This window comes from Eleutherodactylus coqui, chromosome 5 (assembly GCF_035609145.1).
Source record: "Eleutherodactylus coqui strain aEleCoq1 chromosome 5, aEleCoq1.hap1, whole genome shotgun sequence".
In the NCBI taxonomy this organism is placed as follows: domain Eukaryota; kingdom Metazoa; phylum Chordata; class Amphibia; order Anura; family Eleutherodactylidae; genus Eleutherodactylus; species Eleutherodactylus coqui.
The window spans coordinates 150,283,667-150,310,748 of record NC_089841.1 but is presented as its reverse complement, the minus strand read 5'-3'; the positions used below and the strand labels follow the sequence as shown (position 1 = coordinate 150,310,748).

General features: G+C 41.3%; 1 protein-coding gene across 3 annotated transcripts in view; it reads left to right on the top strand.

The window, feature by feature from the left end:
- Positions 1-19,723, top strand: part of RIMBP2 (RIMS binding protein 2) — a 345,228-nt gene extending 325,505 nt beyond the window's left edge. For all 3 annotated transcript variants that reach the window (XM_066603410.1, XM_066603408.1, XM_066603409.1), the window contains 4 exons: positions 1,673-1,776; positions 4,712-4,783; positions 12,331-12,465; positions 18,697-19,723. In XM_066603410.1, coding sequence (XP_066459507.1) covers positions 1,673-1,776; positions 4,712-4,783; positions 12,331-12,465; positions 18,697-18,885 — 500 coding nt within the window. In that variant the 3' untranslated portion in view covers positions 18,886-19,723. The remainder of the gene's footprint in view (positions 1-1,672; positions 1,777-4,711; positions 4,784-12,330; positions 12,466-18,696) is intronic.
- The last annotated feature ends 7,359 nt before the right edge of the window (positions 19,724-27,082 follow it).

Sequence of the window (27,082 nt, the reverse complement as noted above, 5' to 3'; positions counted from 1 at the left end):
TTTTACATCTAATCATACAACACTATATCTCGCCTCTTCCCCTCCTTCCTATGCTGCCCTCAGAATAGCATAGAAGACCTGATAGAGCAGCTTTAATATAGGTAGGAACAAAAGTCATTGTATTCACTAATACTGAAAAAGCTTGTCAGATGAGTGGAGTGCATAATGGAGATGGGAGACAGTCACTCCCTTAATTGTAGAGTGCTGAATGCAGTTAGTCAGCATATCCTAACAAAGCACATTCACTAGTAACTGTTTCCTATGGTAGTGTTAGGAAGTAAACTTTTGAGGTTTCCCACAGATCATATAAATGCAAATCCGTATATAAATTTGGAATTATACATTTGCAAAATTAGAGTCCACTATAGAGCTACTTCTTTAGATTGACTGCTGTGCATTAATGCAAGCCCACCACAAGCTCACTTTTTCAGCAGAGCTGATTCTACCACAGCTTAAGGGCTTATTTACAGGAGCGTATATCAGCCACCGTTTTCATGGACTGCCGATATACACTACCATCTGAGCTGTCTTCCCCCTTCCCTCCCCCTCGACGGCTTTCTCCCCTCTCCTCCGGTTGTTTGCAATGGGAGGCAGTGGAGCTAAGCTCTGCCCCATCCCATTGCTGGCTGTGGACAAGGGGCGGGAAGGGGGCTGGAGCTTAGCTCCGCTACCTCCTATTGCAAACTGCCAGAGGGGAGGAGAGAGGAAAAGAGCTGGCGAGGAGAAGGGAAGGAGGAAGACAGCTCAGATCGTACCGTATATTGGCCGGCTGTGAAAATGGCAGCCGATATACGCTCCTGTGAATAACCCCTTAAACAAAGGTAGGGAAGTTAAAGCAATAGACTTCAATTATAAAAGGAACAACGCACTAGCAATAAATAAAATGTTAAAAAAAATTTACTTTAAGACAAATTGGCTATATTTAAATATATAGCAATTTACTTAGCTATTTCATAGCTATTCTAACGTGCCATTCCAGAAATTGTGGACCGTGAAAAATGATCTGACTCTGTTATATACAGTTGGCACATATAATTTGGTGCTCAGATACACACAGATATGTTTGGTTCTTATTGGTAATGTGACTTTAGAATTCAATCACATAACTCCTGGACTCCTCTCTAGCTTCTGATGTTAGAATCATAGATTGGTAGAGTTGGAAGGGACCTCCAGGGTCATCTGGTCCAACCCCCTGCTCAGTGCAGGATCACTAAATCATCCCAGACAGATATTTGTGCAGCCTTTGTTTGAACACTTCCATGAAGGAGAACTCATGTTCTTTGTAATGTACTTATACATGGCCCCAACCTGTTCCTACATATAATATAAAGTTACGAAATAAATGGAAATAACACTAATAATGCATTCTTAAATATGATGCAGCTTGGAGAACAAAATGGTACAGAAAGTGATATTTATCTGTGCTGGTACAACAAATTGATGCCATTGTATGACTCACGCTGAAGGGACCAGCTTATTATGAGGTAATTTAAGAAGAAAGAACCAGTGTGTTGCGGAAAACTGTCATCACTGCCCATTTCAGCTTCTATCTTCACTCTGTGGTCTTTTGTCCAGCTTGTTGGTTTGATCATAAATTCAAGACCTGTTTGATTGTTAAGACCTATTGCTCAAATTAAATGTATGGACTGTTTTTTTTCTTTTATTGGCACAGAACGAAACCGAAGGAGTGGGAGGCAACACTCTGTTTCAACAAGGAGAATGGTTGCTTTGTACGACTATGATCCAAGGGAGAGCTCACCTAATGTTGACGTTGAGGTGAAGCATTTACTTCATTCACTTCCTTTTTTGCACTGGGTGAAAGTTACTGACTAATCCTTTTGTACCTCTGCCTGAAAAGTAAATCAATTAAAATTGTATTCTCACCTAGCCCCTCGACTGTACAGCTCCTCTTACTGGACCCCAATGTGCTGCAGCGAGCGGAGAGGCTGGGTAGACACTAGTTACATCACCAACCTCTGCACACCCACTCCATAGCAATGACCTTGTTGACATTTAAGATAAGGTGCTACAACTCTCAAGTGGGAAGTAGCTCAGACTCCAATGTCTTTGTTTGACAGGTCTGAAAAGTCATATCTTGGCTGTTTAACCATTTTGATCAACAAAGATTGCAATATCAAAAAAGCAGAGATTACCCCTTATCAACTCGCCATTAGTCCAGGAGTGGGCTAATGGATTAATAGTGAGGCCTCACTCACACAGGCGTTTGCAGAAACGTGCTGTTTTTTAATGCTGCATTTACTGCGTTTTCAGCAGCGCTGGCATTCGTTATGCCAGTGCTGAAAAAGCAGCCAAGGAAGCTGAAAAAAAAGCAATACTCACCTAGCAGGTGTCGTCAGGGCCCCTCGCGCTACTCTCTGGTTCTGCCCCAGCATTGCCGTGCACTGACAGATCATCTATTGCTGGTAGCCAGGTTTGAGAACCCCACCTCCAGCAAGAGATTGCTGTAATTGGTCCTTGGCACTGGCTCAGCCAATCAGAGCTAGCGAGCTCTGATTGGCTGAGCCAGTAAAAGAATAGCTGCGATTGGTGCATCGCGCCAGTGCCGAGAACCCACCACAGCAATCTCTTGCTGGAGGTGGGGCTCTTAAACCTCACTACCAACAATCGATGATCTGTCAGAGCAGAGAAAGCCTGGAGCAGCGTCAAAGATCAGTGGGAGGGACCCAGACAGCCCTCGCTAGGTGAGTATTACCTTTTTTTTCCATCTAGTGTAGCTGGAAAATCGTTTTGCAGTTAACGCTGCCAAAAATGCAGCACAAAGTTGTGCCATGTTTTCAGCAGTACTGAAACTGCTGCCCATTCATTTCAATGGGCGACACAGGGCTGAAAATATAGAACACGCATCGCTGTCAAAGTGCACTGTTGAGATGCTGTGTTTTGACGCTTGTGTGAGCAGTCCTATTGAAATAAATAGGAGCGTTGTACAGCGTTTAGCGCTAAATGCTGTACAAAAACATCTGTGTGAGGGAGGCCTGATAGTTTTGTCTTAGGCCACTCTCACACATGCGTGCAGTTAAACACCACTCAGAACTGCAGCATTTTTGAATGCACTTCACAGCGTTTGACAGCGTTTTTTAACACATCCAATCAGTGAAAATGCTGAAAGTAGAAAGGCGTTAGAAAATCTCGGTGTTACAAATGCCACATTCGAGGGCAGGTCTGAGAAGCCCCATTAAAATTAATGGGAGCGTTGTACCGTGGTTACTGCGGCACTTGGGACACCGTGCTAATCGTGGTAAAAAGCGTGTGTGTTAGGGTGGCCTAAATAAATCTCAATATTTTATATGTTCAGTCGATAATTTATTCGGAATATATGTACATATCCTAGATATTATAGTAAACAAGTTAAAGGGAACCTGTCATAAACTAAGTTATGGCGCTATTAGTGAACATGACATGGAGCCGGGTAATGGTTATTTTATATTTAACCACTTCTGCGAACCAGCAGTGTCACCTTCTGAAATCGTCTGGGCACAAATATCTGACTTTTTTCAGAGTCCGTGTGCGCGCTCTCCTATACCAGTCTATGGGAGAGCGTATGCTGAAGAGTCAGATTTTTGTGCGGCATGCCAACTTCAGAGGGGGGCACCCCTGGATCTATTATGTATAAAAATAGCTCACCTGGCTTCCTGTCACGTCCCCTAACAGGACCATAGCTTAGTTTATGATGATGTGGGGACCCGACACGTGCTCTTTAAAGTAGATGTCAGGTCTGCCAAGTTAACCTATGCAAGGAAGTATATGATATTTTGATTCAGTGTTTTCATGTAAAAAGCGCTTTAAATCTTGCTAGATCTTATAGAGAGAACCTATTAGCCCTTGTGTTCCGCAAGACCACCATGTGATTGATAGTTTTTCCTGTGTCAGTTTGTATACAGGTAGAGCTGTTAACCAGTCTGTGTATCCAAGGCAGCATTTAAACTGCTTGTTGCATAAAATAATAATGCTGAATGAAATCATAAACATGTAAAGAATCCTTGCGCAGTTATACTGTGCAACTCAGATACTGTAGGGTAGTTAGGAAAACCTGATAAATCCACTTTAGGATCAAATTTAATAAGGTTTAATAAAATTCATAAAATAGAAAAAATACAATGTTAAGAATAAAAAGATTTTAAAATAAACATTTTGTTTTAAAAAAGTGTTTTAATGCATTTGACTATTATAAAAAAAAATACTGTGTACAGCATGTTTTCATAAAAGCGAGGGCTCACATAGCGATGTCGCCAAAAAAAAGTTATGTCTGTCAAAATGCAGTGAGAGAAAAATACAAAATTGTATCTCAATTGTTTGTTTGCTGCATTGCATGGAAATCTGCAATAATTAGCAGTACAATACATGTATTCCATGCCACACGGAAGAAAAAAGTCTATGTGGAATTCAAAGCATGGTAGAAAGTTTGAAATGTGCAGCGTTCCCATTCTTGTGCAGTAATTTCCTGGATTATACCCATACATTACAAAGCACAAAATATGCCGAAAATATGTGACAAAATCTGCATGCAATTTGCAAAATATGTGGTGAAAAAATTCTTTATACATCTGAGCGTTCTACATCTTACATATAAGAGTATATCCTGGTTATTACGAAATGGCACAAAATACACCGCTTTAGGGTGGATGGCTTATTTTACTTTCACAGATCTGTAATGTGCAAGGCAGACACTGGTGAATGCTTTTATCTCTTGCAGGCGGAGCTGACATTCTGCACAGGTGATATTATTACTGTGTTTGGTGAAATTGATGAAGATGGATTTTACTATGTAAGTAGTATAGTTATAAGTAAGCATACTTAGTAGTTTTACCAGAGAATTTCCTATAAACGTCCAGGAAAGATGAACTGTCTATTCTACACCTTGCCCTATTCCAGTGATCCTACCAGTGGCTCATGACCCCCTGCTTTGTGGCTCTCCATAAGAGTTTCGATTTATAGTTACAGTACATAGTTGGAAAATGACTTGGGTCCATTAAGTCTAGACTTTAATACTCCCATTGTGATACAGAGTATGGCAAACACTTCTGTGAGACGGATGTCAATTGCCCCATATTAAAAATAATTTTGTAGTGCCACCGAGGAAAAAAAATCCAATACTCAAAAGCATATGGGTACATTTAATAAAGGGACTTACCTGGTGTGGATGCCTGGAATCCAAGTGATAGGGACCAGACCTTAACACATGCATTCCTGGCTTTACGGATAACCAGTTCTCCTATGCCACCAGAGGCATCCAAAAACAAGAGAGCCGAAGAGGAATCCAATAAACTCCCAAGGAGTTTTGCAACATGGAAAGGAAAGTAAATAATGTAAAAAGAACGCCACGCTCATAGGGGTACTGACATTTCTAATTGTATTCAAATGGCAAGAATAGATTTAATAGTTATTACCACTTACTTTGAAGGAGGGGGGTTTGATGTACTGAAGCCCCATCCTAGTAGTAGTAACCACCGATCTTAGATACTTGGCATCAGGTCCATATATTTATTTTCAGAACAATAGTACTGGCAATTCGTTTCTGTTCGCTCAAACACACCTTTTTAAAGCCTACATAACATTGAAACATGAGGTTGCATATAAATAAGTAAAATGTGATTACCAGTAGGAGGAGGAGGGTGCCAGCTGCGTGACTGGTGAAATGCAAGGCGTGTGTTCCATTCAGATTCTGAGTGGAGAATCCCATGGCCGGCAGGTGACGTAATATGTTTTGCGCTTGAAGTGGTCAGCTAGAATGAGTTAGGGTCTAACCGGGGCTCATTCCCATTAGTTAGCCTAGCATTTACAATTGGCTCCATCTGGGTATTGCCTCAGTGTAGCTTGGGACCCTTCCAGGTCTGATACTATTTCTATAGCCAGCAAGTTTGTATCTTGAGGCTAGAATAGCACCCTGGAGGTCATATATGAGGGCTCTTAGTTAAAGGCGACCAATTCAAAACATTGGTTATTTGGGGCGCCTTTATACCGCTACTAAAGGGTACTTTTAAGTTGCTTATGAGGGCTCTCAGTTATAGGCGACCAATTCATAAATATCTGTTGTCTGGGACGCATCTATATCGATACTGAAGGGCACCTTTAAGTTGACGTGTAACAGCCACATGCCTATCTACGGTGTTTTTTACCGAATTTATTAGATGACAGTCACTTTGTATCTGGGTTCCTGATGAGTCAATATTTGACAGAAACGCGTTGAACCAACTGAACCTACTTTGATTGAACAGTCAGGTTGTTGATCAGTTCTTACTGATCAACAGCATACTAGTCATCAAACCATTCATATTTTTACGGTCTGGGTACTAACCGTAATTGAACTTAATACTAAAGCCCCAACCGACTAACTACAAGTCTGTCATTTGTTGAGAATTAGCCCCTTTAGGTGACCATCATTGGTCACAAACCCCGAACCGCATAATTAAGGGTATATATTGCAATTTCTCCCCCCAATCGGTCTCCAAAAGTGTAACATACATCCGTTACAGTGACATTAAAGATTTTGTTGGTCAGGAGAATTTTGTAACTCAATACCACTTGTTTCGCTCACCCAGCCACTTAGTGGGCTTTAGTTTTTTGTCTTTATTTAGTTTTGTCCTCTTTTTTGTCCTTTTGTTCCTTGTTGTGTCTGTGAGGCATTACATTTTTAGAAATTATTTAATAAAAGTTATATTTTAAGGGATCCACACAGTGAATACATTTCGACAAGTAGCAACAGGATTGGCGTGCTGGAAAGTGAAGAATAAATGGCTTTTTTAAAAAAAAGAAAAGCTGAAAAAAAATATCACTTTTTGGGATCCACTGGTTGATACTGTTCTGCGGTTGTGTAGGCCTGCTGGCAGCAAGGGTGGTGGTAGACGTTGGTGTTGAAAGAACTGCACCACTTGAACCCTGCTTTAGGTCGAACTTTGCTAAAAAAAAACCCTAACCTTATGCAATTAATCCCAGCCAAACCCAGTGAAGAAAAAGGTGGTTCACCTATGGTTCAGCGTTTAGTACTGTTGCCTTGCAGTGCTAGGGTCCTAGGTTCAAATCTGACAACATCTGAATGGAAAATGCAAGGCAACAGTTCTAACCGCTGAGACAGAGGTAATGAACCACCACTGTCATTATCTTAGGAGTATTTCTGAAGTTACAATTTGGTTTGAATCAACCCCTTAAGGACCAGGCTGTTTTGTACCTTAAGGACCAGACACTTTTTAGAGATTTTACCCATGTGGTGGTTTTACTGCCCTATTTTTTTTTGATTTAGCTACCAAAATTATTATTGCTTTTTTTTTTTTTCGATGACACATAGGGCTATTTTTTAATATCTTTTTCACTGCCTTTTTTTCAGTTTTATTAGGGGTAAAAAGCTAAAAAAGATTTTTTAAAAGACATTTATAGTTATTTTTTTTTAACATTAGTATAATATGTTTCAGACGTTTTTAATATATAATATGTATGGTATTGGATTACAGGGCGCATATAGCGACGGTTTTTGTTGGCTTTGGGTTATTTTCTTTCTTTTGTATATATTGTTGTTTTATTCTGTTATTATTCTTTTTTACTATCTATGTCCCCAATGACGTCATATGAAACCTGTTTTTGTTTTATTTGATACTTTTCCACTGTAGCTGGGACATCTATAGGATGTATGTATGGTTGTATAGACCTAGTAGTAGTGGGCGGCTGCAGGTGTGGTGGACTGGTGGTAGTAGCAAATTGATTGTAGGGGTGGTGGCGATAATAGCAAGTCACAAGCAGCAAACAGCGGACACTTGCGGCAAGCTTTAGGCCTCTCTTCACTTCCTGAGTGAGCGCTCCACTGCCTCTGCCAGAGCTAAGCTCACTCCACCAGTTGCCTAATGGAGGTGGACTCAACCAGGAGGTACGACACTAACTGCACCACCAACAACTTGGCCAGGTGTGAGTTCGGCCACACAATAACTGGATAACTGGGCACACAGTGTTGTTTGTTGGCTATAGATTACTGATAGACAGAGGAGGAGAATTAGATGGCAAATCTGGTACAGTGCCATGTTTTTTCCCCATGGGAGGTAAAGTAGAATTGCCACATGGCAGGGTACCAAAAAATGCTTGTATTACCACCACCACCTGAGCTTTCCCCTACTTTAGCAGGCTTTTTACTGGAGCCTACTGCGAGAGCAGCAATGCTGCCATCACCTGCACCTGATCATAACAACAGGCCCTATGCTCCTCCTCTAGTGACGACCTGATTCCTATTTCCTGTCTAAAAACACAACATCATCACAGTCCTCCTCGTCATTCCTGCTGATTTTTTTCAGTCTGTTCTCATGTCTCATGAGCTTTTTGCCTTCCCTCACGATATCCACTTTCATAACTGCACTACCATCATGACTACCTCCACCCTCACTACCACAGCTATGCGTCTCGGCCACCGTTTCAACCTCCATTACATCTGCAACACACTTCAAAAGCTGACTTTCACCACACAACTCCTCATAATCACTATGTTGTTGTTGAGTATCTTCCTTATCCTTAGCACCTGGGGTGCTACTGCCTCTAAGGAGAAAAGGTGTTGCCCAACTAAAAGGGAGAAGTGAAGACAGAGATGATGGAAGGGAAAGGGCTAATGCCTCTATCAGTGTGGCAAGAAACTGTCGAAGTAGAGGAATAGGAATCTACTGATTTTGACTCAAAGTAATGTTAGAGTCTTCCTCCTGCGATGTCCGAGAGCGAGCCAACCAGTCCACAATGACGGTATCCGCCAAAATAACACACCCACTAAAGATGGACAACCCTGGCTTGCTGATGCTGCTGCTGCTACTACCCGGCACATTGCTGGTGCTGACAGCACTGTTACTGGCACCAACAACCTTACTGGCAGAGGACATGGCACCAGTATTTTTTCTCTACGTGGTCCTACCTGATTCTCACCCCTGCTTTTACGAGACATTTTTATTTCTAATTTTGAAAATAGCCGCACAGCGCTCTGTGCATTTCACTGCAATTACTGTACACTACTTTTGGATGAATTAAAAACAAAAAATAATAAAAAAAGAAATTGCACACTGTAAATTGGACTTACAATGCTCTATGTAGACCTCTGCAATTATTGTTCACTACTTTTGGAAGAATTCAAGAAAAAGATTTCTTCTTCAAAGTCACTTGCACACTTTAAATTGCGCTGAAATAGATTGTGTGCAGAACAGACACACAGCCCTCTGAAGTGCTGCAATTACTTACACTACTTTTGAAACTTGATACTGTCAGAGCTGATATGGGCATGGACATCACACAACTGAAAGAAGCAGTGCAAAACCCCAAAAAAGTGGAGGGTGCTTGCCTTTAGGGTAGCTGAGGGTTGTGAACGACTAAACAACAACAACCTTTAAAAGAAAAATGTAAAAAAAAAAACAAAAAAAAAACACTTGCACACTTTAAATTGTGATGAAATAGACTGTATGCAGAACAGACCCACAGTGTTTCGTGCAGTACTAAAATTGCAGGGCCTTATAAATCTCCTTAAATAGAAACCATATCCTTCCTGACCCACGTCACAGGCCTCTCACTAGCCAAGCCAGCAAGCTGCTGCACACTGATGAGGGGCAAAAACCCGGCAACTGTCTCTCTCTTCTGGAGAAGACTCTGCGTTATATTCCCAATCATTGTTACAAGACTTGTTAAAAGATCTGACATTGACTTGCAGGAATGCTGCTTTCCAATAGGTGGTGCTGTAAAGCATTGTTCCATCTTTCCATTTGCACTGAAATTACTGTACATTACTTTTTGTAGAAAAAATACACTCTTCGGGCTTTATAGCGTGTAAAAAGACGCTATAAAGTTAACGTATTTTAACTCTTAACTTATTTTAGAGACAAAATCAATGAGAGATATGCTTGCAGTTACAACCACCGGCTACTATACAGGTCAGAATAGCAGCTTCTGTTCTGTACCCCTGTATGTAGCGGCCGGACCCCAACCAATCAACTATTGATGACCTTCCCTGGAAAATGCTTTTAGCCATGAAATAGTGCCAATTTGGATAATTTAGTGCTAGTAATGAAAATAGAAAAAGCACAGATCCAGCACAAAGTATTGGAGTTTAAAAGTCCTTCTGTTTATTGGGAAAAATATATAAAAATTCACAGACCACAAGGAAGGTGGAAAAAATACAGAACACATGTTTGGGACATGAGAAATGGCTCGTAGTGCTGGATAGACTTTATTACATCTATTACAAGAATTAGTGTAATGTACTTTCACAGATCATCTTCTACATATGAATTTCACCATAAGGAACTTGTCAGCTTTTGTTCTTAAAGGACACTTGTCAGGTACCTGGCTGTTGGCAGCAGGGTGTAGTGACAGCTTTGTTGTTTTGACTATCTTACTTTTGAAACTTTGCAGAGCTGGACTTGAAATAAGTCAGATGAAGCTCATGAATATTCCTGCGTATGGGGCCCAGAGTTGGGGGAAGAGGCCACCAGTAGGTTCTTGGATGGGGGGGCCTGCAAGTGCCTGGGACATAGTAGGGTAGGCACCTGACTCCAGGCTGTAACAGGAGTAATGAGCACACACAAATGGCATATGGTGGAGACAGGCCTCCGGCAGGGTGGATGTTGCATTAAGGCCCACATTCCAATGCTTTGAACTTAGTTTTTTTTTAACAAAAAACAGAACAGTCAGAATAACTCACAGCAATGGCTTGAGAGGAAGTAATCCGGTTTGAAACAGGAGGCAGACATGTGCTGGAGCCTCTTCGCATAGCAAGTTCAACTCCAGATTCAAATTCTAAGAGCTGTTGCCCTTGTCAGCATTAGGTGGTGGGAATCTCCATCCTGTTGTCTCATGATCGCGAACCGGGTCAGGATACAATGCTGTTAGTGTCCTTTATGTCACATCAGACTTCTGGCAGTGAAAACTAATAGGGCATGCATGAGGTCCCAATGATTGCGTGCCCCACATGACTGAATTATTTGATTCTGATTGGTTGCTGCCAAACTGGGTTAGAAACAGAGTCAACGGTACAATTACAGCTTTTGGCCATTAGAGATTAGACACACATTATGAACAAAACCACTTACAGTCTGTTGCCTAACAAACTACCTAAAACCTAAGAGAGCACAAGGGTTACATCCCACCCTCTTCTTAACTCCAGTTACTGATTGGCAGGTCATTTTGTGCACACAGAAGGACCTTTCACCAAGCATCTGGAGGGAGCAGGAGGGCAGGGGATTGTGCATATATGAATATGCATGAGCTTCACTTGACTCATCTCCATACCAGCCCTGCAAGGCTCCAAAAGTAAGATTTGCAAAACCACTAAACTGATCCGTATAAGTGACAGACTGATGAAATAAGTGTGTCTATCACTGTAGTGTGCAGCCTGGGCAGCTTAGGGGACCTGGCCGGTTCCCTTTAATGCATTCAGGTCATAAACCTTTTTTCTTCATACATATACCAACTGTGAAGTGATAACCAGTTACCGTTGTCTCAAATTTTTTTTCTATTTAGATGTATTAATCAAACTGCACTACATTTTGAGCTCATGTATGGACAAGTACATAGAATTTAAGGATATAATTAGCAATCATTCTTAGGCTGGATCCACACGGGGGCTGAATGTCCACAGCAGGCATCACGCTGCAGATCAGCAGTAGAATTGGTGCGGATTTTTAAGTGGGTTTTATCACATATTCTTGCACGGAATTCAACCCCCTCATTGAGCAAAGAGGAATTCTGCAGTGGAAACGACGATAAAATTGATATGCTGCTGTATTGAATTTCGCACACCACATGTCAATTTCCACATGGATTTTGTGCGGATTATTTCTGCAGCTTGTGGATGAGATTTTCAAAATCCCATCCACTTTGCTACTACTGAAAATGCAGCAGTATTTCTGTGCAGAGGGTCCGCACAAAAATTCAGCTGCCAACCCACCCCATGTGGGCCAACCCCATAAAGCGACCCTCCAATCATGGACAAACAATAATGGTTGCACCACTTCTCAGACCACCTGTGCATTAGTAGGTATCATTACTTTTAGACACTTCACACTGCTTGAAATGGCTAGTGCTGCTCACATAAGCTCTGGCCAGTCAGGGCAGCATGAAGTGTTTTAGACTACTAATGTCTTTTTTGACCTTACATACTACGTCGCAGAGTGCATCAGGTAGTCAGAGAAATGGTGTGACAATCTTTGTTTGTCACTTTAATTATGATTTTTGGATGCTTAAAAAAGATCTCCAGGAAATGTTTCTGTAGCATTTTGTACAGTAACTTATTTCAGCATTAGAAATGCCACAGTCAGGATTGCTATAGTAATTGATAGGAATGTATTTTAATGAATATCCTTATAGGGTGAACTAAATGGACACAAAGGCCTTGTCCCTTCTAATTTTCTGGAAGAAGTGCCTGATGATGTTGAAGTTTACCTTTCTGATGCACCATCTCGATACCCTGCAGACACCCCAATGCGAACAAAAGTTAAGAGGGTAAGATGTTCATCCCTGAATGCAGAGACTACATGTAATGGTTATGATTCATTAGAGTTAATTAAATATAAAGTATTCAGAATGTCATGAACATGTGTAGTATTTAAAGAGTTTAACACCTGAAAGCAGGGTGCAATCCCTGCACCAAAAAAGTATCAGAACTGTAAGGTCTGAAGCAGCATGGGCAGAGCAAACAGCACCTGGCTGACAAAGTATGTGTGCAGTGGAAAATGATTCCTATCTTAAAGATACAACTTACTGGACAACTCCATTTCAAATGGTCCCCTGTGTAAAAGTTATGAACAGAGACACTGCTCTTAAGCTGCCGGGATCCAGCATTGCAGGTCACTGCGCTTCTGTCATTTGTTGTGACAGATGAAGTCACAGGGAATCACAAGACCGCTGCAGCCAATGAGAGACTGCAGTGGCATGTTCTTGAACTCCTGGCATCATGGCGCTTAGGATGTGAACACTGATGCCAGAACAGGCAGCGATGCAGCAGCCTCTCATTGGCTGCAGTGATCACCTGATCTTCTGTGATAATATCTCACATGAATCTCTGATACCGTAATTAGCTGCAAAGTTGTATCACGTCGGCCGCAGAGGGGTAAGTATCTGTTTATTATTTTCACACAGGAGGTCTTATTGAAAGGGGATTGTCCAGTAACAAGACGACCCCTTTCATAATAACCTATAAATTTGCTGAACTTGTGTGGGCTGCCACAGCCCAAAAATTTAAATTGGTTTGCCACACTACAACTATAATTACATACATATGCATACCTGTAGTACCCACATTTAAATTACACTCATCCATGACTTACAGACCTACAGTAAATGAACATTCAGTACCATAGGCATGCTCTGCCTATTTAATTAAGCTGTGCACTGGTAGAACAAGGAAAGTTGTGTGCAGAGATTCTCCCACTTTTTTGCCACGCAGTACAGTATCAGAGTCAAGCTTAACAAATAGATATGGTGCCAGAACTAAACCTAGTGTATAGATACAGCAACAAAGCCACGTTCAGTACAGAGATACAGTGCTTGAACCAAGCTCATTATATAAATACAGCACTCGAAGCAAACTTGGCTTATAAATACCAGAATCAAGTAAACTACACCACAACCAGGCTCAATGAATACATGCAGATCCAGTACCAAGTTCAGTGCATAAAACAGTACTAGAACCAAGCTTGGTACATAAGAAACAGAACCAAACAAACTAAATAGATATGGCAACAGAACTAAGTTCAGTCTTTAGATATGGTACTGCAACCAAGTTCAGTAAATATATCTAGTTACAGAGCCAGACTGAGTGAACAAGTACGATGCCAGAAGAAAGCTCAGTACATACATACAGTATCAGAACCAAGTTTAGTAGATGGGTAGATACTGTGTGGTATTAGACTCAAACTGTAGACCAACAAATGAACAATCCAAAGTACCGATACAAAGCACTGAGGCAGAATAAACAAGTCTAGTAATTTACACATCCTTTCTAATTGGTCTTTCCCTTTTTTTCCTCCATCCAGCTCAGACCACCATGACCACTTTTTTCAGCAATGATTTTGTAGAGTGTCTATCCCCCACACTTCATTAGATCCAACACTGGAGGGCCAGCACTTGGTGGGAGGAGAGTAATACTATTGTTCTATTATAGCAGGACAGGCTTAGATAGAGCAGCTCAGCTCTGTCCCCAGTAATAATTTCGCCACTGTTCCCACCACAAAATGGTGCCTCTTTTGTGCCTCACAGTAGTAATACCCTTTATGGCCCCTCAAAGTGATAATTAATAAACTACACTGTGCTCTAGAATGATTAGTAAGCCCCACTTATCCCAGAATAGCTTAATTAATGAGCCATACTGTGTCCTTGTGTAATTAATAGGCCACACTGTGCCCCCTAATTAATAAGCAACACTGTCTCCTGAATATTTCACAAGTCGCACTGTCCTCCGGAATTAATAAACTTACTGTTCTCATAATAAATAAACTGCACTGTGCCCCAGAATAATTAGTGGGTCACAGTGACCCCCAGAATAACACAATTAATGAGCCATACTGTGTCCTTGAGTAATTAATAGGCTACACTCTGCTCTCTGAATAATTAATAAGTCACACTGTATCTCCTGAATATTTAAAGGGGTTGTCTCGTTACTGCACAGCATCCCTTCAATTGCACTAACTGTAAGTAAAATAACAAACTAAGCAATACTTACCCCTCCTCCACCGCCGGGATCCTGTGCTGCAGCTGCGCTGTGGTCCCTTTTTTTTGCTGTACTTTTAAAAACAAAATATCTTTGGAAAAAAATAAAATTATTTTCTGCCACCATAACTTTTTCCATCGCCATAATTGTATGTGGGCTCATTTTTTGCAGGATACCCTGTAGCTTCTATTGCTACCACTTTGTAATACATACAATTTTTTGATTGCTTTGTATTACATTTTTTCTAAGAAGGCAGAGTGACCAATAAAGTATAAATCTGGTATTGTGCATTTTCTTTTACAAAATTCACTGCACAAGACAAATAATGCGTTACTTTGATGGATTGGACCTTTACGGACACAGCAATACCAAATGTTTTAGCTTTTTGTTGTTTTGATTTTTTATTATAAATATGGGAAATTTTTAACCTTTTTCTTTTTGTATTATTTTTTTAATAATTAATAAAAGGGTTTTTGTGTAACTCCTTTTTACATTTTTTAAAAAAAAATCAAGTCCCCTGCAATCCTTGCAGGGGACTTGAACTTACGATCTTTTGATCACTCATGCAGTATAATGTAAACGCATCAGGCACAGAAGGCCTGAGGGCCTTCAGAATGCCCACGACTGCCATGGCAACTGAAAGGCACCTTGCGATCACATGGTGGGTGTGTTCAGGATCCATGAACTTTGATTGAGGGAATTAAATGCCTCTGTCAGAACTGATTGGCTGTACTGTCCCCAAAAATTAATAAACTGTGCTGTCACAATAATAAGCCCCTGTCTCTAAACTAAATTATAAGCCACATATTTTCATCAGAATAAATAATAAACCCACACTGTGTCTCAAAAATAATAATCTCACTCACCCCCTTCATGCTCCTCTGCCATCTACCATTCACTGCCTTTGCCTATTCCGACTAAGATCCTGTGGAAGGACACAGTGGGTGCAATATCAACAATAAATTGCATGCATCACAGAATAGATGATAAAATTCTGATCGGTGAGGGTCTCACCTCCGTGTCCCCCTCTTCTCGTCACTGTGTGATCGCTGCACCAACCCGCAGTGATGTCAGATTGAATGGAACTGGTGGGTGGGAATGCACTCTCCTGCTCCATGCATTTCAATGGGGCAGAAATAGCAGAGGACAAGTGCTTGGCTATCGCTGTCAGCCCCAGTGAAATGAACGTTGTGAGATAACCACCCTTAAGATGTTTATCCTGACCTCACAATGACTAGATTAAAAAACCTTTACTCACTATAGCCCTATTCTTTCATAAACCACATGTTACATATTTAAATACAGCCTAATTCTGCACATTGGTAAACCCAATTTACTACATGATTACAAACACTTAATGACTAAAAATAATAGTTTAAAATACAAATATCCTATATACTCGAGTATAAGCTGAGTTTTTCAGCACAAAAAATGTATGTAAAAAAAACCCCTCAATATTCACCTATCAGCCGGGGGTCTGTGTCCCCGGCGGTGCGGCCAGCTGCTGCAGTCTTCTCCCAGCTTGCTTTTGAAATCCCCACCATCAGCGCTGTGATTGGATCGAACGCCACCCAATCACAGCTGGCACTCGATAAACCAAATCACAGCCATTCAGTGATGTCATTCTGAATGGCTGTGATTGGTTTATCGAGCGCCCGCTGTGATTGGCCGGCGCTCAATGCAATCACAGCGCTGACGGCGGGAATTTCAAAAACAAGCCGGGGAGAAGACTGCAGCAGCTGTCTGTACCGCCGGTGACAGCATTGCGCCGGGGACACAAACGCTGGCTGATAGGTGAGTATTGCTTTTTTCTTTAACCTACTATATACTGGAGTATAGCTAGGCTTATACTCGAGTCAATAAGTTTTACCAATTGTTTTGTGTTAAAACTTGTTGACTCGGCTTATACTCGGGTCGGCTAATACTTGAGTATATACGGTAAATTGTACTATTCTTGTCCACAATAAGTCAAACATAGCAAAGAAACTTTCTAAGATTTTCTATGGTTAGTGTGTCTCCATCCAGTAGCCTACAATCGGAAAAGATGCAGAAAGTAAAATCCTTACACCGCTTATAACCATAAAAATGGGTCGACAGGATGGGCTTATTAACATGTAATGTGAAGGCCTACCCACAGTGACTATGGGTCATTAATACCAAGCCATGTCATCTTATGATGCCTCTATGCAGCACCCTATTGTCCTCTAAAAGCAGTGCTTGTAGTGAAAATACCCCTATAATAGGTCATATGATGCAACAGGCACACGTTTGTATTTTTATAATAAAGCCAGAGGCACAGTATGGGCCGTAAAGTTCAATGGGAGATGTATCACCGCCATCTACCACTTTGAACCATAATACGGCCGCATGTAGGAAGTATGCTTTTGAGCAGAAGTAATGCATGTGTGTATTCCACAATTAATTATACATTTGTGCAAACTCTTGGGAAGATCAATGGGTCATGTCACTGCATACCAGTTTATTTCTCTTTCAGTTTAACATTTGTCTGCTATCCTTTACATTTAAAAGTTCGATGTATTATTGTGTTTATGCCTTGCTATGGTGACAGTATTTTTGCACTTTTTGTTTTATTTATTTTAATGTCATTTTGTTTATATATCTGAAATCCACATTTTAAACCAATTTTTTTACATTACTTTTATTTATGTCATCACTGCTTTATTTTCTGTTTTGTCCTGGCTCATCTACTTTGGAACAGAAGAAGAGTGTACATTTCACACCTTAATGAGGCAGTATAGCCTTCACGTAAGTGGACAACTGAAGATACCAGTGGTTTTTATACTGACAACGCCAAAAAGTTTCTTTCAAATTCCATAACAGTGGTATACCACGTGTTAATGTATGAGAGCATTTTGTAGCATGAGCACAAAGTTTTTATATCTTGAACAGAAATCCAGCTGTTCTGCAGCTATGTGGCTGTTGATGAAATAATAATATGCTGAGTGTTGTATACAATGAGAATAGGTAGCCATTTAACCCGTGCTTGACAGAACTATGTTTCAAACTGCATGTGCTGTTCTTGCCTCCCCTGGTTAGCAACATTCCTTTCGACCTCCTACCCAACTCAAAATGTTGTATCGTACAGGGCAAAAAAAGAGAATGAAATTTCCTCCTGCTAAAAGTCTAGCCTTTTAGGTTCTGTCAAGGTACATAAAAACTTGTTTTTTGAATTTGTGAATGTTACAAACCTCTGATGTGTATATGCATATATATAAGACACAAAGTCTTTTAATATGAGACGTGAATTGTATGTTTCAAAGCCAATGTACTTAAGTGTCAAATATGTTTCAATAAAAACTTGGAAGGTCTATCATGATTATTGCCTTCTAATGAAGACTAATAAAACTCTGAGGCAGTACGTAAACTGAAGCATTACATATTGTGTAAGACTGAAACATACAACTCAGCTAGAGTTCTTTACACACACCAAAACCATGGTATCTTCAGGTGTGTAAACATGGGATGTTTGACTTTTTCCTGAGTTTTAGATGACCTTGATTTTGAATCAGAATCAGACCGGAGCCGGCATAACTAAATACACATGCAGCCTGGAGCCAAGAACCATTTTTCCCCCCAAATTCAACTTTGATATTAGTGCCATCTAGTGGTGTGATTGCACTATTCCAGTTAATAACTATTAGTCTAACAATAGATGTATAAATTGGAATTGGTTGTGAATAAAGGGCCCAAATCTTATTCTGATTCTAATTAAGGCTCAAGTACATTTAGCTGTGTGACAACCCTTACAATTTACTAATTGGATCATTAAATTCTAAGCTGTCTTTTTGTCAAAGGAATGCAAGTGCAGGTTCTACACAGGATCTGCATCTGAGCACTTCATCACCTTAAGGTACACATGCCTGCGCAACACATATGTAGTTCTTTAACCTGTGTAAAATCTTAGGAATCAACAATAACCATTGCTAGATCAATGGTAGGGAACTTAAGGCTTCAGTAATATTAAGTTAGCATCACTGAATGATATTTGGATATTTATTTCATAGGCTCCATCTGAGAATACAGGTACACCAAGGAGAGCACCTTCACCAACCGTCCATCTTCATTCTTTGTCTCCGCCAACCTCTATGGGGTCAGGGAGCCCCATGAGAAGTAGAGATCGCACATCAAAGAAGAAAAAAGGACTGCTATCCAAAGGAAAAAAGTTATTAAAAAAGCTGGGGGCTGTAAAATAAGTTACCTCTGAAACATTTTAACTTCACCTGCATTTTACATGTAAGGTACATTAAGGCCTTCAGAATCAAAGGGCACCAGGTCTTAAGAAAACTAACAAAGTAACTCTTCCAACTAATTATAAAGACACTTCGAAAATGGCTGTACACATGTAATAACCCTGAAGGTAAAATCTGGCCCAATATTCAAGCTTAGTTATTTGCAGCCTTGATGTTTTTGCCTTACTTGATGCACAATGATTTGTAACGTTCAATAGATGTACAGAATATATTCTTTGTAGGTTTTGTGTGCATCCTGTTGTATTCTAATTGTATCATTGTGATTACAAAAATCATTAAGAAACTTAAAATGAACAGGAAATTCAGAATGTTAAATATTCTGGTATACATTTATGTCAGAGATTCCCCTTCCCTTCCTATTGTTACAAACGACTTACAACCATGCAACCTGGATCATTCACAGCCAAGTAAATCTCTTAGTGCCGGTCCAGTCAGCCTAACGAGAGGACAACACTACACTTAATTTCAGATTGGCATTCTCAAATGTACTATTACTGCAAAAATCCCTGTTAATATTTTGTAAGTACAGTCCATTTGTAGGTTCTTTGTACTCTTTATACATGATTTTCAGACTGCCTTTCTTTTGTAAAATGAAGGTTTACAATTAAACACTCCCCTCATTGTGTCTTCAAAGTGTACATAAACTGTAAAATAATGTTGTGCTAGAATGAAATTCAAGATTTATTGGCCTACAAGTGATTAAAGTGTTGTGTGGGTGTGTGCATGTGTACATTTGATGTGTAAATTATTTTATATAAATAAATTTGATATTTTGTACAAACTCTGTGATTGTCTATGAACCTGCTGCAAGAGACAGCCCTGGCCATCTTACTACTGCAGTAATTTATGCACAGCTGTGTAGCTGGGATATGCAATGTGTAATGCATTGGGCATGGGTTTATTGTGATGGGATTTCTTGGAGCATTCTAAAATACACTCTGTTAAAAACAAAATCAAGTACCTAGAAGTTGTGTTAATACAAAACTCTATCTCTTGGTCTTTTTTTAGTTGGGACATCTTTTGACACACTGAATTCATTGTAGTTCAGTACATGTTGGTTTTCTACTGGTCTATACTAGGACCATTTGTAGATAGGGGATACCAATACCGCACTTTGTGATCTATCGGATCATTTCTAATGCTAAAAATCAGCAGACATTGATACTGCAGGCATAGAGATTCTACTCAGGGTATTGGTATATGCAGGCTTTACTATGCAGTCCTGTTGTACCCTATATTCGGATGAATAGAGTATTTATGCAGTTCAGGGTTCACCCTGGTTGTGGGGCAGATATTGTTTTTTTCATACACCTCATTGTTTAACTTGAGGGTCCCCTGTATTAGGACACCTACAGTAATCTTTGCATTAAGGGTATTATGAGCACAGTGATATCTCTGCACACCTAGCAGATGAGATATTTTTGGCTACAATTAGGTTCCTGATGAGTCCTAAAAAGACAGAAACGTGTTGAACCTATACTTGGCAGGAATTTCGTATAAATATTCACACTGGTCTAAACCAATACCTGGTGTGAATCTGGTACTCTGAAGTTGATTCTCACCTATCTACATCTAACGTTTCATCATACTTTCATCAAGCTGGGCCCTTTTGATCCTGACATCAGGAGGGGGTTACCCGGTTAAAAGAATCAATTTATATTGGGAATCTAACACAAATTTTGATTCCGTATGGAAATAAGGGCTCTTACCCTATTTGTTTTGGACCAGACAATTGGTTGTGCCATTTGGACCTCCGTTTTTTAGTCGGTTACTAAAATAACTCGTATCCTTTAGTCTCCTACAAGGGACCATTACAATTAACCGACTTTGGGGCAGGCCTACAGTCTTCGTTTACCGCATGGGAATTCGGGAATAGGGCATCGTCCCCATTACTCCGTACCTGAATAGCGGCTATCAGTCTGCCAATCTCTGGTCAAAAGGGCACTTTAAGCCTTAATTGAGGCCTTTGGCCAATATCGGACATCATTATAAACCGGCCGAGGTACTATGTCCATTGTCTTGGTTCTGGTTTAGTGTGGAACTTATCGTTCCACGTGTTCGTCTTTCGTTGTTTGTTCTTGTGTGTTGTGAGGCACAAATCGTTTTTAATAAGATAATTAATAAACGTTTTTTTTTTAAGGGGATACACCCAGTGAATAAGTAACAAAACTCATAGGCGAGGGAATGGGGAGTCCCGGGAGCTTTTTCATACTCACTGGGTGCCCCATGCCAGTGCTGTGTCCCCTCCCAGAGAAGAATGGGAGATGCACACACAGAGTCAAACTGTTGCCATGCGTGAACTTCAGGGCTCAATGGTGATGAATGTGTTTTTCTAAGGACTATTCATTTATTTTTAATATCATTCCTTAAAGAGTCATAATTTTATTTTCCTGTCAACGTAGCTGTGTGAAGGCTTATCTTTTTGCAGAAAGAGTTCTGCTTTTCAATGAAACCATTTTGGTGTACACGTGACTTTGAGGCCTCGTTCACACGAGCACATTTTTTTTTGCGCAAAAATATGCGCTCCTTAGAACACACGTGAACGGACAAAGTTTGCACGTGAAACTTTGTCCGTTCACTGGAGCAGCTGCTCCACGAAGGTCCCCTCTTCACTGAATACTGTGACAGTACTCCTCACAGTGTTCAGTGATGAGGTGACTACAGCATGGACAAAAAAAATCCCCTGCCAGAGCTGTGGCAGAGGATCGCGAAGCTCTTCCATTGATTTCAAGGGGGTCACGCTGCTTCCGCCCCATTGACAAAAGCAATGAGATGCAGGCAACACCCCGCAGGGATTTTTGGGGAAGGGCTTGAAATATAAGCTCTTCCCTGAAAATCATCCCTAGCTGGTGTCAGAAATAATAATAGAAAAAATTATATATATATATATATATATATACATATACATACATACACACACACACACATATATATATATATACATACATACATACACACACACATTATATATATATATATATATATATATATATATATATACACACACACACACACATATATACATACACATTTTTATATATATATATATATATATATATATATATATACATACATACATACATATACACACACACATATACATATATATATACATATACACATACATACACATACATACACACATACACATATATATATATATATATATATATATATATATATACACACATATACACACACACACACACACACACATACTCACCTCTCCGCTGCAATCGGGGCTCGCCACTTGGTTCCCGGCAGTGTTCTGCAGCTCTTTTAGCAGCGGGGATTAAAAATGTAAAAACCCCCGTCTCTTGAAAGGGCTGTCTGATTGACTGAGCACTCATTGAATGACAGCTGAGTGCTGCCTGTGATTGGTCACAACGCTAAGCCAATCACACACAGGGCTTGAAATATTTTTAAATCCCCGCCCAGAGAAAATGCTTCAGAACACTGCCGACGATGCCAGAGAAAAGATGCACCTGAGCCCGGATAGCGCTGCTAGTTATTTATTTTTTTCCAACACTTAGGGATGATTTTCAGGGAAGGGCTTATATTTAACCCCTTCACGACCAATGACGTACCGGTATGTCATGAAGCGTCGGGATATGTATGAAGAGAGGTTGCGTGGCAACCTCTCTTCATACAGTGTGGGTGTCAGCTGTATGATTGCGGCTATTAACGATTTAAATGCCGCTGTCAATTCTGACAGCGGCATTTAAATCCCCCAAACGGTGTTCGGGGTTCCCACACGACCCCCCTCGTGGTGAGATCGGTGGAGCCGTGCAGGTGTCATGGCAGCTAATGAAAGGCCCCAGGGCTTCCTTAACAGATTGCCTATCAAGCCATCCCCGTGGGGTGGCTTAATAGACTGCCTGTCAAAAAGCAGTATGACGTAATGCTATAGCATTACGTCATACTGCAGAAGTGATCAAAGCATTGCATGTTAAAGTCCCCCAGGGGGACTTCAAAGTAATGTAAAAAAAAAAATCAATAGTTTTTTTTAAGTGAAAAAAAAAAAAGTTGTAAAAGTTTAAATCACCCCCCTTTTGCCATATCTATTATTAAAAAATCTAAATAATAAATTAAAAATATGTATTTGATATCGCCGCGTCTTTAAAAGTCCGAACTATCAAAGTAGCGCATTATTTTTCCCGCACTGTGAACGTCGTCCGAAAAAAAACAAAACACCAGAAATGCACTTTTTTTTAGTTACCCTATCTCCCAGAAAAAACGCAATAAAAAGCGATCAAAAAGTCATATGTATTCCACTTTGGTACTATCGGAAACTACAGAACATCCTGCAAAAAATGAGCCCTTGCTAAACTACGTCGACGGAAAAATAAAAAAGTTATTGCGCGCACAAAATGATGGCAGAAAAAAATTGAAAAAAATTAAATGTCTTTGAAAAAAAAAAAGGAGTATAGTAAGAAAACACCTGTACAAGTTTGGTATTGTAGTAATCGTACTGACCCATAGAATAATGTTATCATGTTGTTTTTGTTGCTGTTTGCGCGTCGTAGAAACAAGACGCACTAAAAGATGGCGAAATGTCGGGTTTTTTTTCATTTTACTCCACTTAGAATTTTTTAAAAGTTTTTCAGTACATTATATGGTACTTTAAATAGCACCATTGAAAAATACAACTCGTCCCGCAAAAAAACAAGCCCTCATACAGCGACATCGGTGGTTAAATAAAGGAGTTACGATTTTTTTTTAAAGGGGGGAGGAAAAAATGAAAATGGAAAAAGAAAAAGGGCCTCGTCATTAAGGCCTTAAAGTCCTCCCCCGAAAATAACTGCAGTGGTTGACTGCATCCCATTTTTTTCAATTGGGCTGCCAGAAGCAGCGTTGGCCCCATTGAAAGCAATAAGAGAACATCGCATTCCTTTGACAAAGCTTTGGCAGGAGATTCGTTACTCCCCGCGAGGAATATTTACATGCAGCACGGACCTTTCCGGCGCGTGGATGTCCTATCTTTTACAGGTGCGTGAATTTGCACGCCGGTAAAAGACGAACATGTGGTCATACAATAGGGAAGCAATGGCTCTAATAGACACTCAGTTTTGTGCGCACATATGCGTTCAAATACACTCTAGTCTAAACGAGGCCTGAGGGAGAATGCAAAAATATAAGAAACAGCAAAAGTTGACGCTTCATTTTTAATGAGGTAAAAAAAAGGATTTCTGTCAAACCATCGACAAACTGAAGCAAGTTTAGAGAAGAGTTGGAAAAGTGTGAAAGTCCCCCAGAAGTCTTATATGACATCATATGGAAAATAGAAGTTTGGCTAACCCCAGGCAGGCAACTGGGCGGCGGTCCCTATTCTCATTAGAGACCAAAAAAGGGACGCTGGCGTACCTGGATGGAAAGGGTAAAATACCGACAGAAAAGGCAGATGTAAATAACCAACACGAACAATACTAAGCAGAACTGAGGCAGATGGAAAAGCCTGGCGGACAATAGCAAAGTATAGCAGACAAGCTGACAGAGTCAGGAGACCAACAGAGGCAGACTAGCTAGCACACTGAGGGAAACCAATAACTGGCAGTGATTGCAAGTGTCTGCCCGAACTTTAAACAAAAGCTTCCACCCACGGGTGGAGAGAGGGAGATAGCCAACTCCCAACAGAACATAATAAAAAGGAGCTCGTGCATGGCGGCTGCACTCAAAGGTGTGCGTGCGCGCACTGTGCCGCGCACCATCAGCACCACGCCGGCCGGGCACCCGTGCCTCCGGCAGCCGTACAACAAGCTGGGGGGACACGCCCGACCACGGGACCCCGCACACCGCCGACCCGGGAGGACCAGCAGCTGCATGGTAACAGTTTGGTCCCCCTGTGCTCGACATAGAGGATTGGCAAACCCTTTCTACATTACCCATGAACGAGCCCCCTCAGCAACCATATAGGGGCCCCCAGAAGAAGTAGACGATGCAGAGAGGGGCAAGGTGGTGCCCACTCTGCCTGGCTCGCCACATGGCTGATCAGTTTAGGCTTAAGGAACTCTGCTCCTACACTAATAATTTCAAATTTTTTATGCTGCTAGGATTGTTTTTCTGAGGTTTCTTAGAAAATGGTTTCTCATAAGTTTACATAATGGCAGTTGTGACGTTTATGACTAGAGATGAGCGAGCACCAAAATGCTCGGGTGCTCGTTGCTTGAGTCCAACTTTCCGCGATGCTCGAGAGTTCGTTTCGAGTAACAAACCCCATTGAAGTCAATGGGCGACTCGAGCATTTTTGTATATGACCCATGCTCCGCTAAGGTTTTCATTTGTGAAAATCTGGAAAACCTACGAAAGTGATGGAAACGACACAGAAACGGATAGGGCAGGCGAGGGGCAACATGCAGGGCTGCATCTCAGGTTCCCAGGTCTCACTATCAAGCCACAATTGCGGCAAGAGTGCCCCCCCCCCCAAACAATTTTTACTTCGGACAAACCCTCATTAGCAAGGCACACCTTAGCTAAGCACCACACTACCTCCAGCCAAGTACAAACACTGCCTGCGGGACACACCGCTGCCTCTTCTCCTGGGTTACATGCTGCCCAACCCCCCCCCCCCGCATGACCCTGCATCTGCAGCGCACATAAGTGTCCTTGCGCAGCATTTAGCTGCCTTCATGCCACACACTGGCTTCATAGCCACACCACCCTCATGTCTATTTATAAGTGCGTCTGCCATAAGGAGGAACCGGAGGCACACACTGCAGAGTCTTGGCAGGGCCAGGCAGCGACCCTCTTTAAAAGGAGGGGGGCGATCACTCACAATGCTGTAGAGAATCGATGAGAAATTGATGTTCGATCTTTATTCCAATCCTGTGCCACCTCCGTCAGGAGCTGCAAACGTGGGCATAAAGGGGACTCAGCTGCCAGCCCAGCACTTCTACACATCTCAACAATGCAGCAATACTCGATGTGGGAAGTATGTGAGCGGGCCCTGGGTCAGCCTCTGTCCCAGCAAACACCTTGTGTGGCCCAAGGTGCTGCGAGTGACATAGCAATGGGGAATCCATGTGTCCACACACTACTCATTCTGTTTGTGTGTCGAATACCTCATCGATAACGCAAGGGGTAAACCATCTGCATTTAGCACCCTACCCAAGTCTGTCAGGGTTTTGGGGACAGACAGGTAAAACACCGCTATGGGAAGTCTGTGTGCACCCACAGCAAGGGTGGCTCCCAGGATCCCACAGACGGTACATAAAGAAATCCCATTGCAGTGCCCCAGATAGCTGAGGTAACGTGAGAGAAAATACATTTTGGCTTCGGCCCACACTCCATGCCCTAGTCAGTCTGGGTTTTTTTAAAAAGTGCCAGGCCGGTACAACTCCGCTATGGAAAGTTTGTGTGCACCCACAGCATAGGTGGCTAGCAGGAACCCACACGGTACATAAAGAAATCCCATTGTAGTGCCCTGGATAGCTGAGGTAACGTGAGAGAAAATACATGTTGGTTTCGGCCCACACTCCATGCCCCAGTCAGTCTGGGTTTTTTGGGGGGCCAGATAAGTAGAACACCGTGATGGGAAGATTTAGTGCACCCATAGTATACACAGACACCTGTATTACTCCTGTAGCAAAGGTATAAGCTGACGCCAGTAACAGTTATGTTGCAGAAGTCTAGGGAGACCCCAGTAACATTTCTGTAGTAACAGTATAGACAGACCCCAGTAACATTTCAGTAGTAACAGTATAGACAGACCCCAGCAACATTTATGTAGTAATAGTATAGACAGACCCGGGTAACATTTCTGTAGTAACAGTATAGGCAGACCCCAGTAACATCTATGTAGCAGCAGTATAGGCAGACCCCTGTAACATTTCAGTAGCAACAGTACAGGCAGAGCCCAGTATTAGTAACATTTCTGTAGTAACAGTATAGGCAGACCCCAGTAACATTTCTGTAGTAACAGTATAGGCAGACCCGAGTAACATTTCTGTAGTAACAGTATAGGCAGACCCCAGTAACATTTATGTAGCAGCAGTATAGGCAGACCCCTGTAACAGTTCAGTAGCAGCAGTACAGGCAGAGCCCAGTATTAGTAACATTTCTGTAGTAACAGTATAGACAGAGCCAAGTAACATTTCTGTAGTAACAGTATAGACAGAGCCAAGTAACATTTCTGTAGTAACCG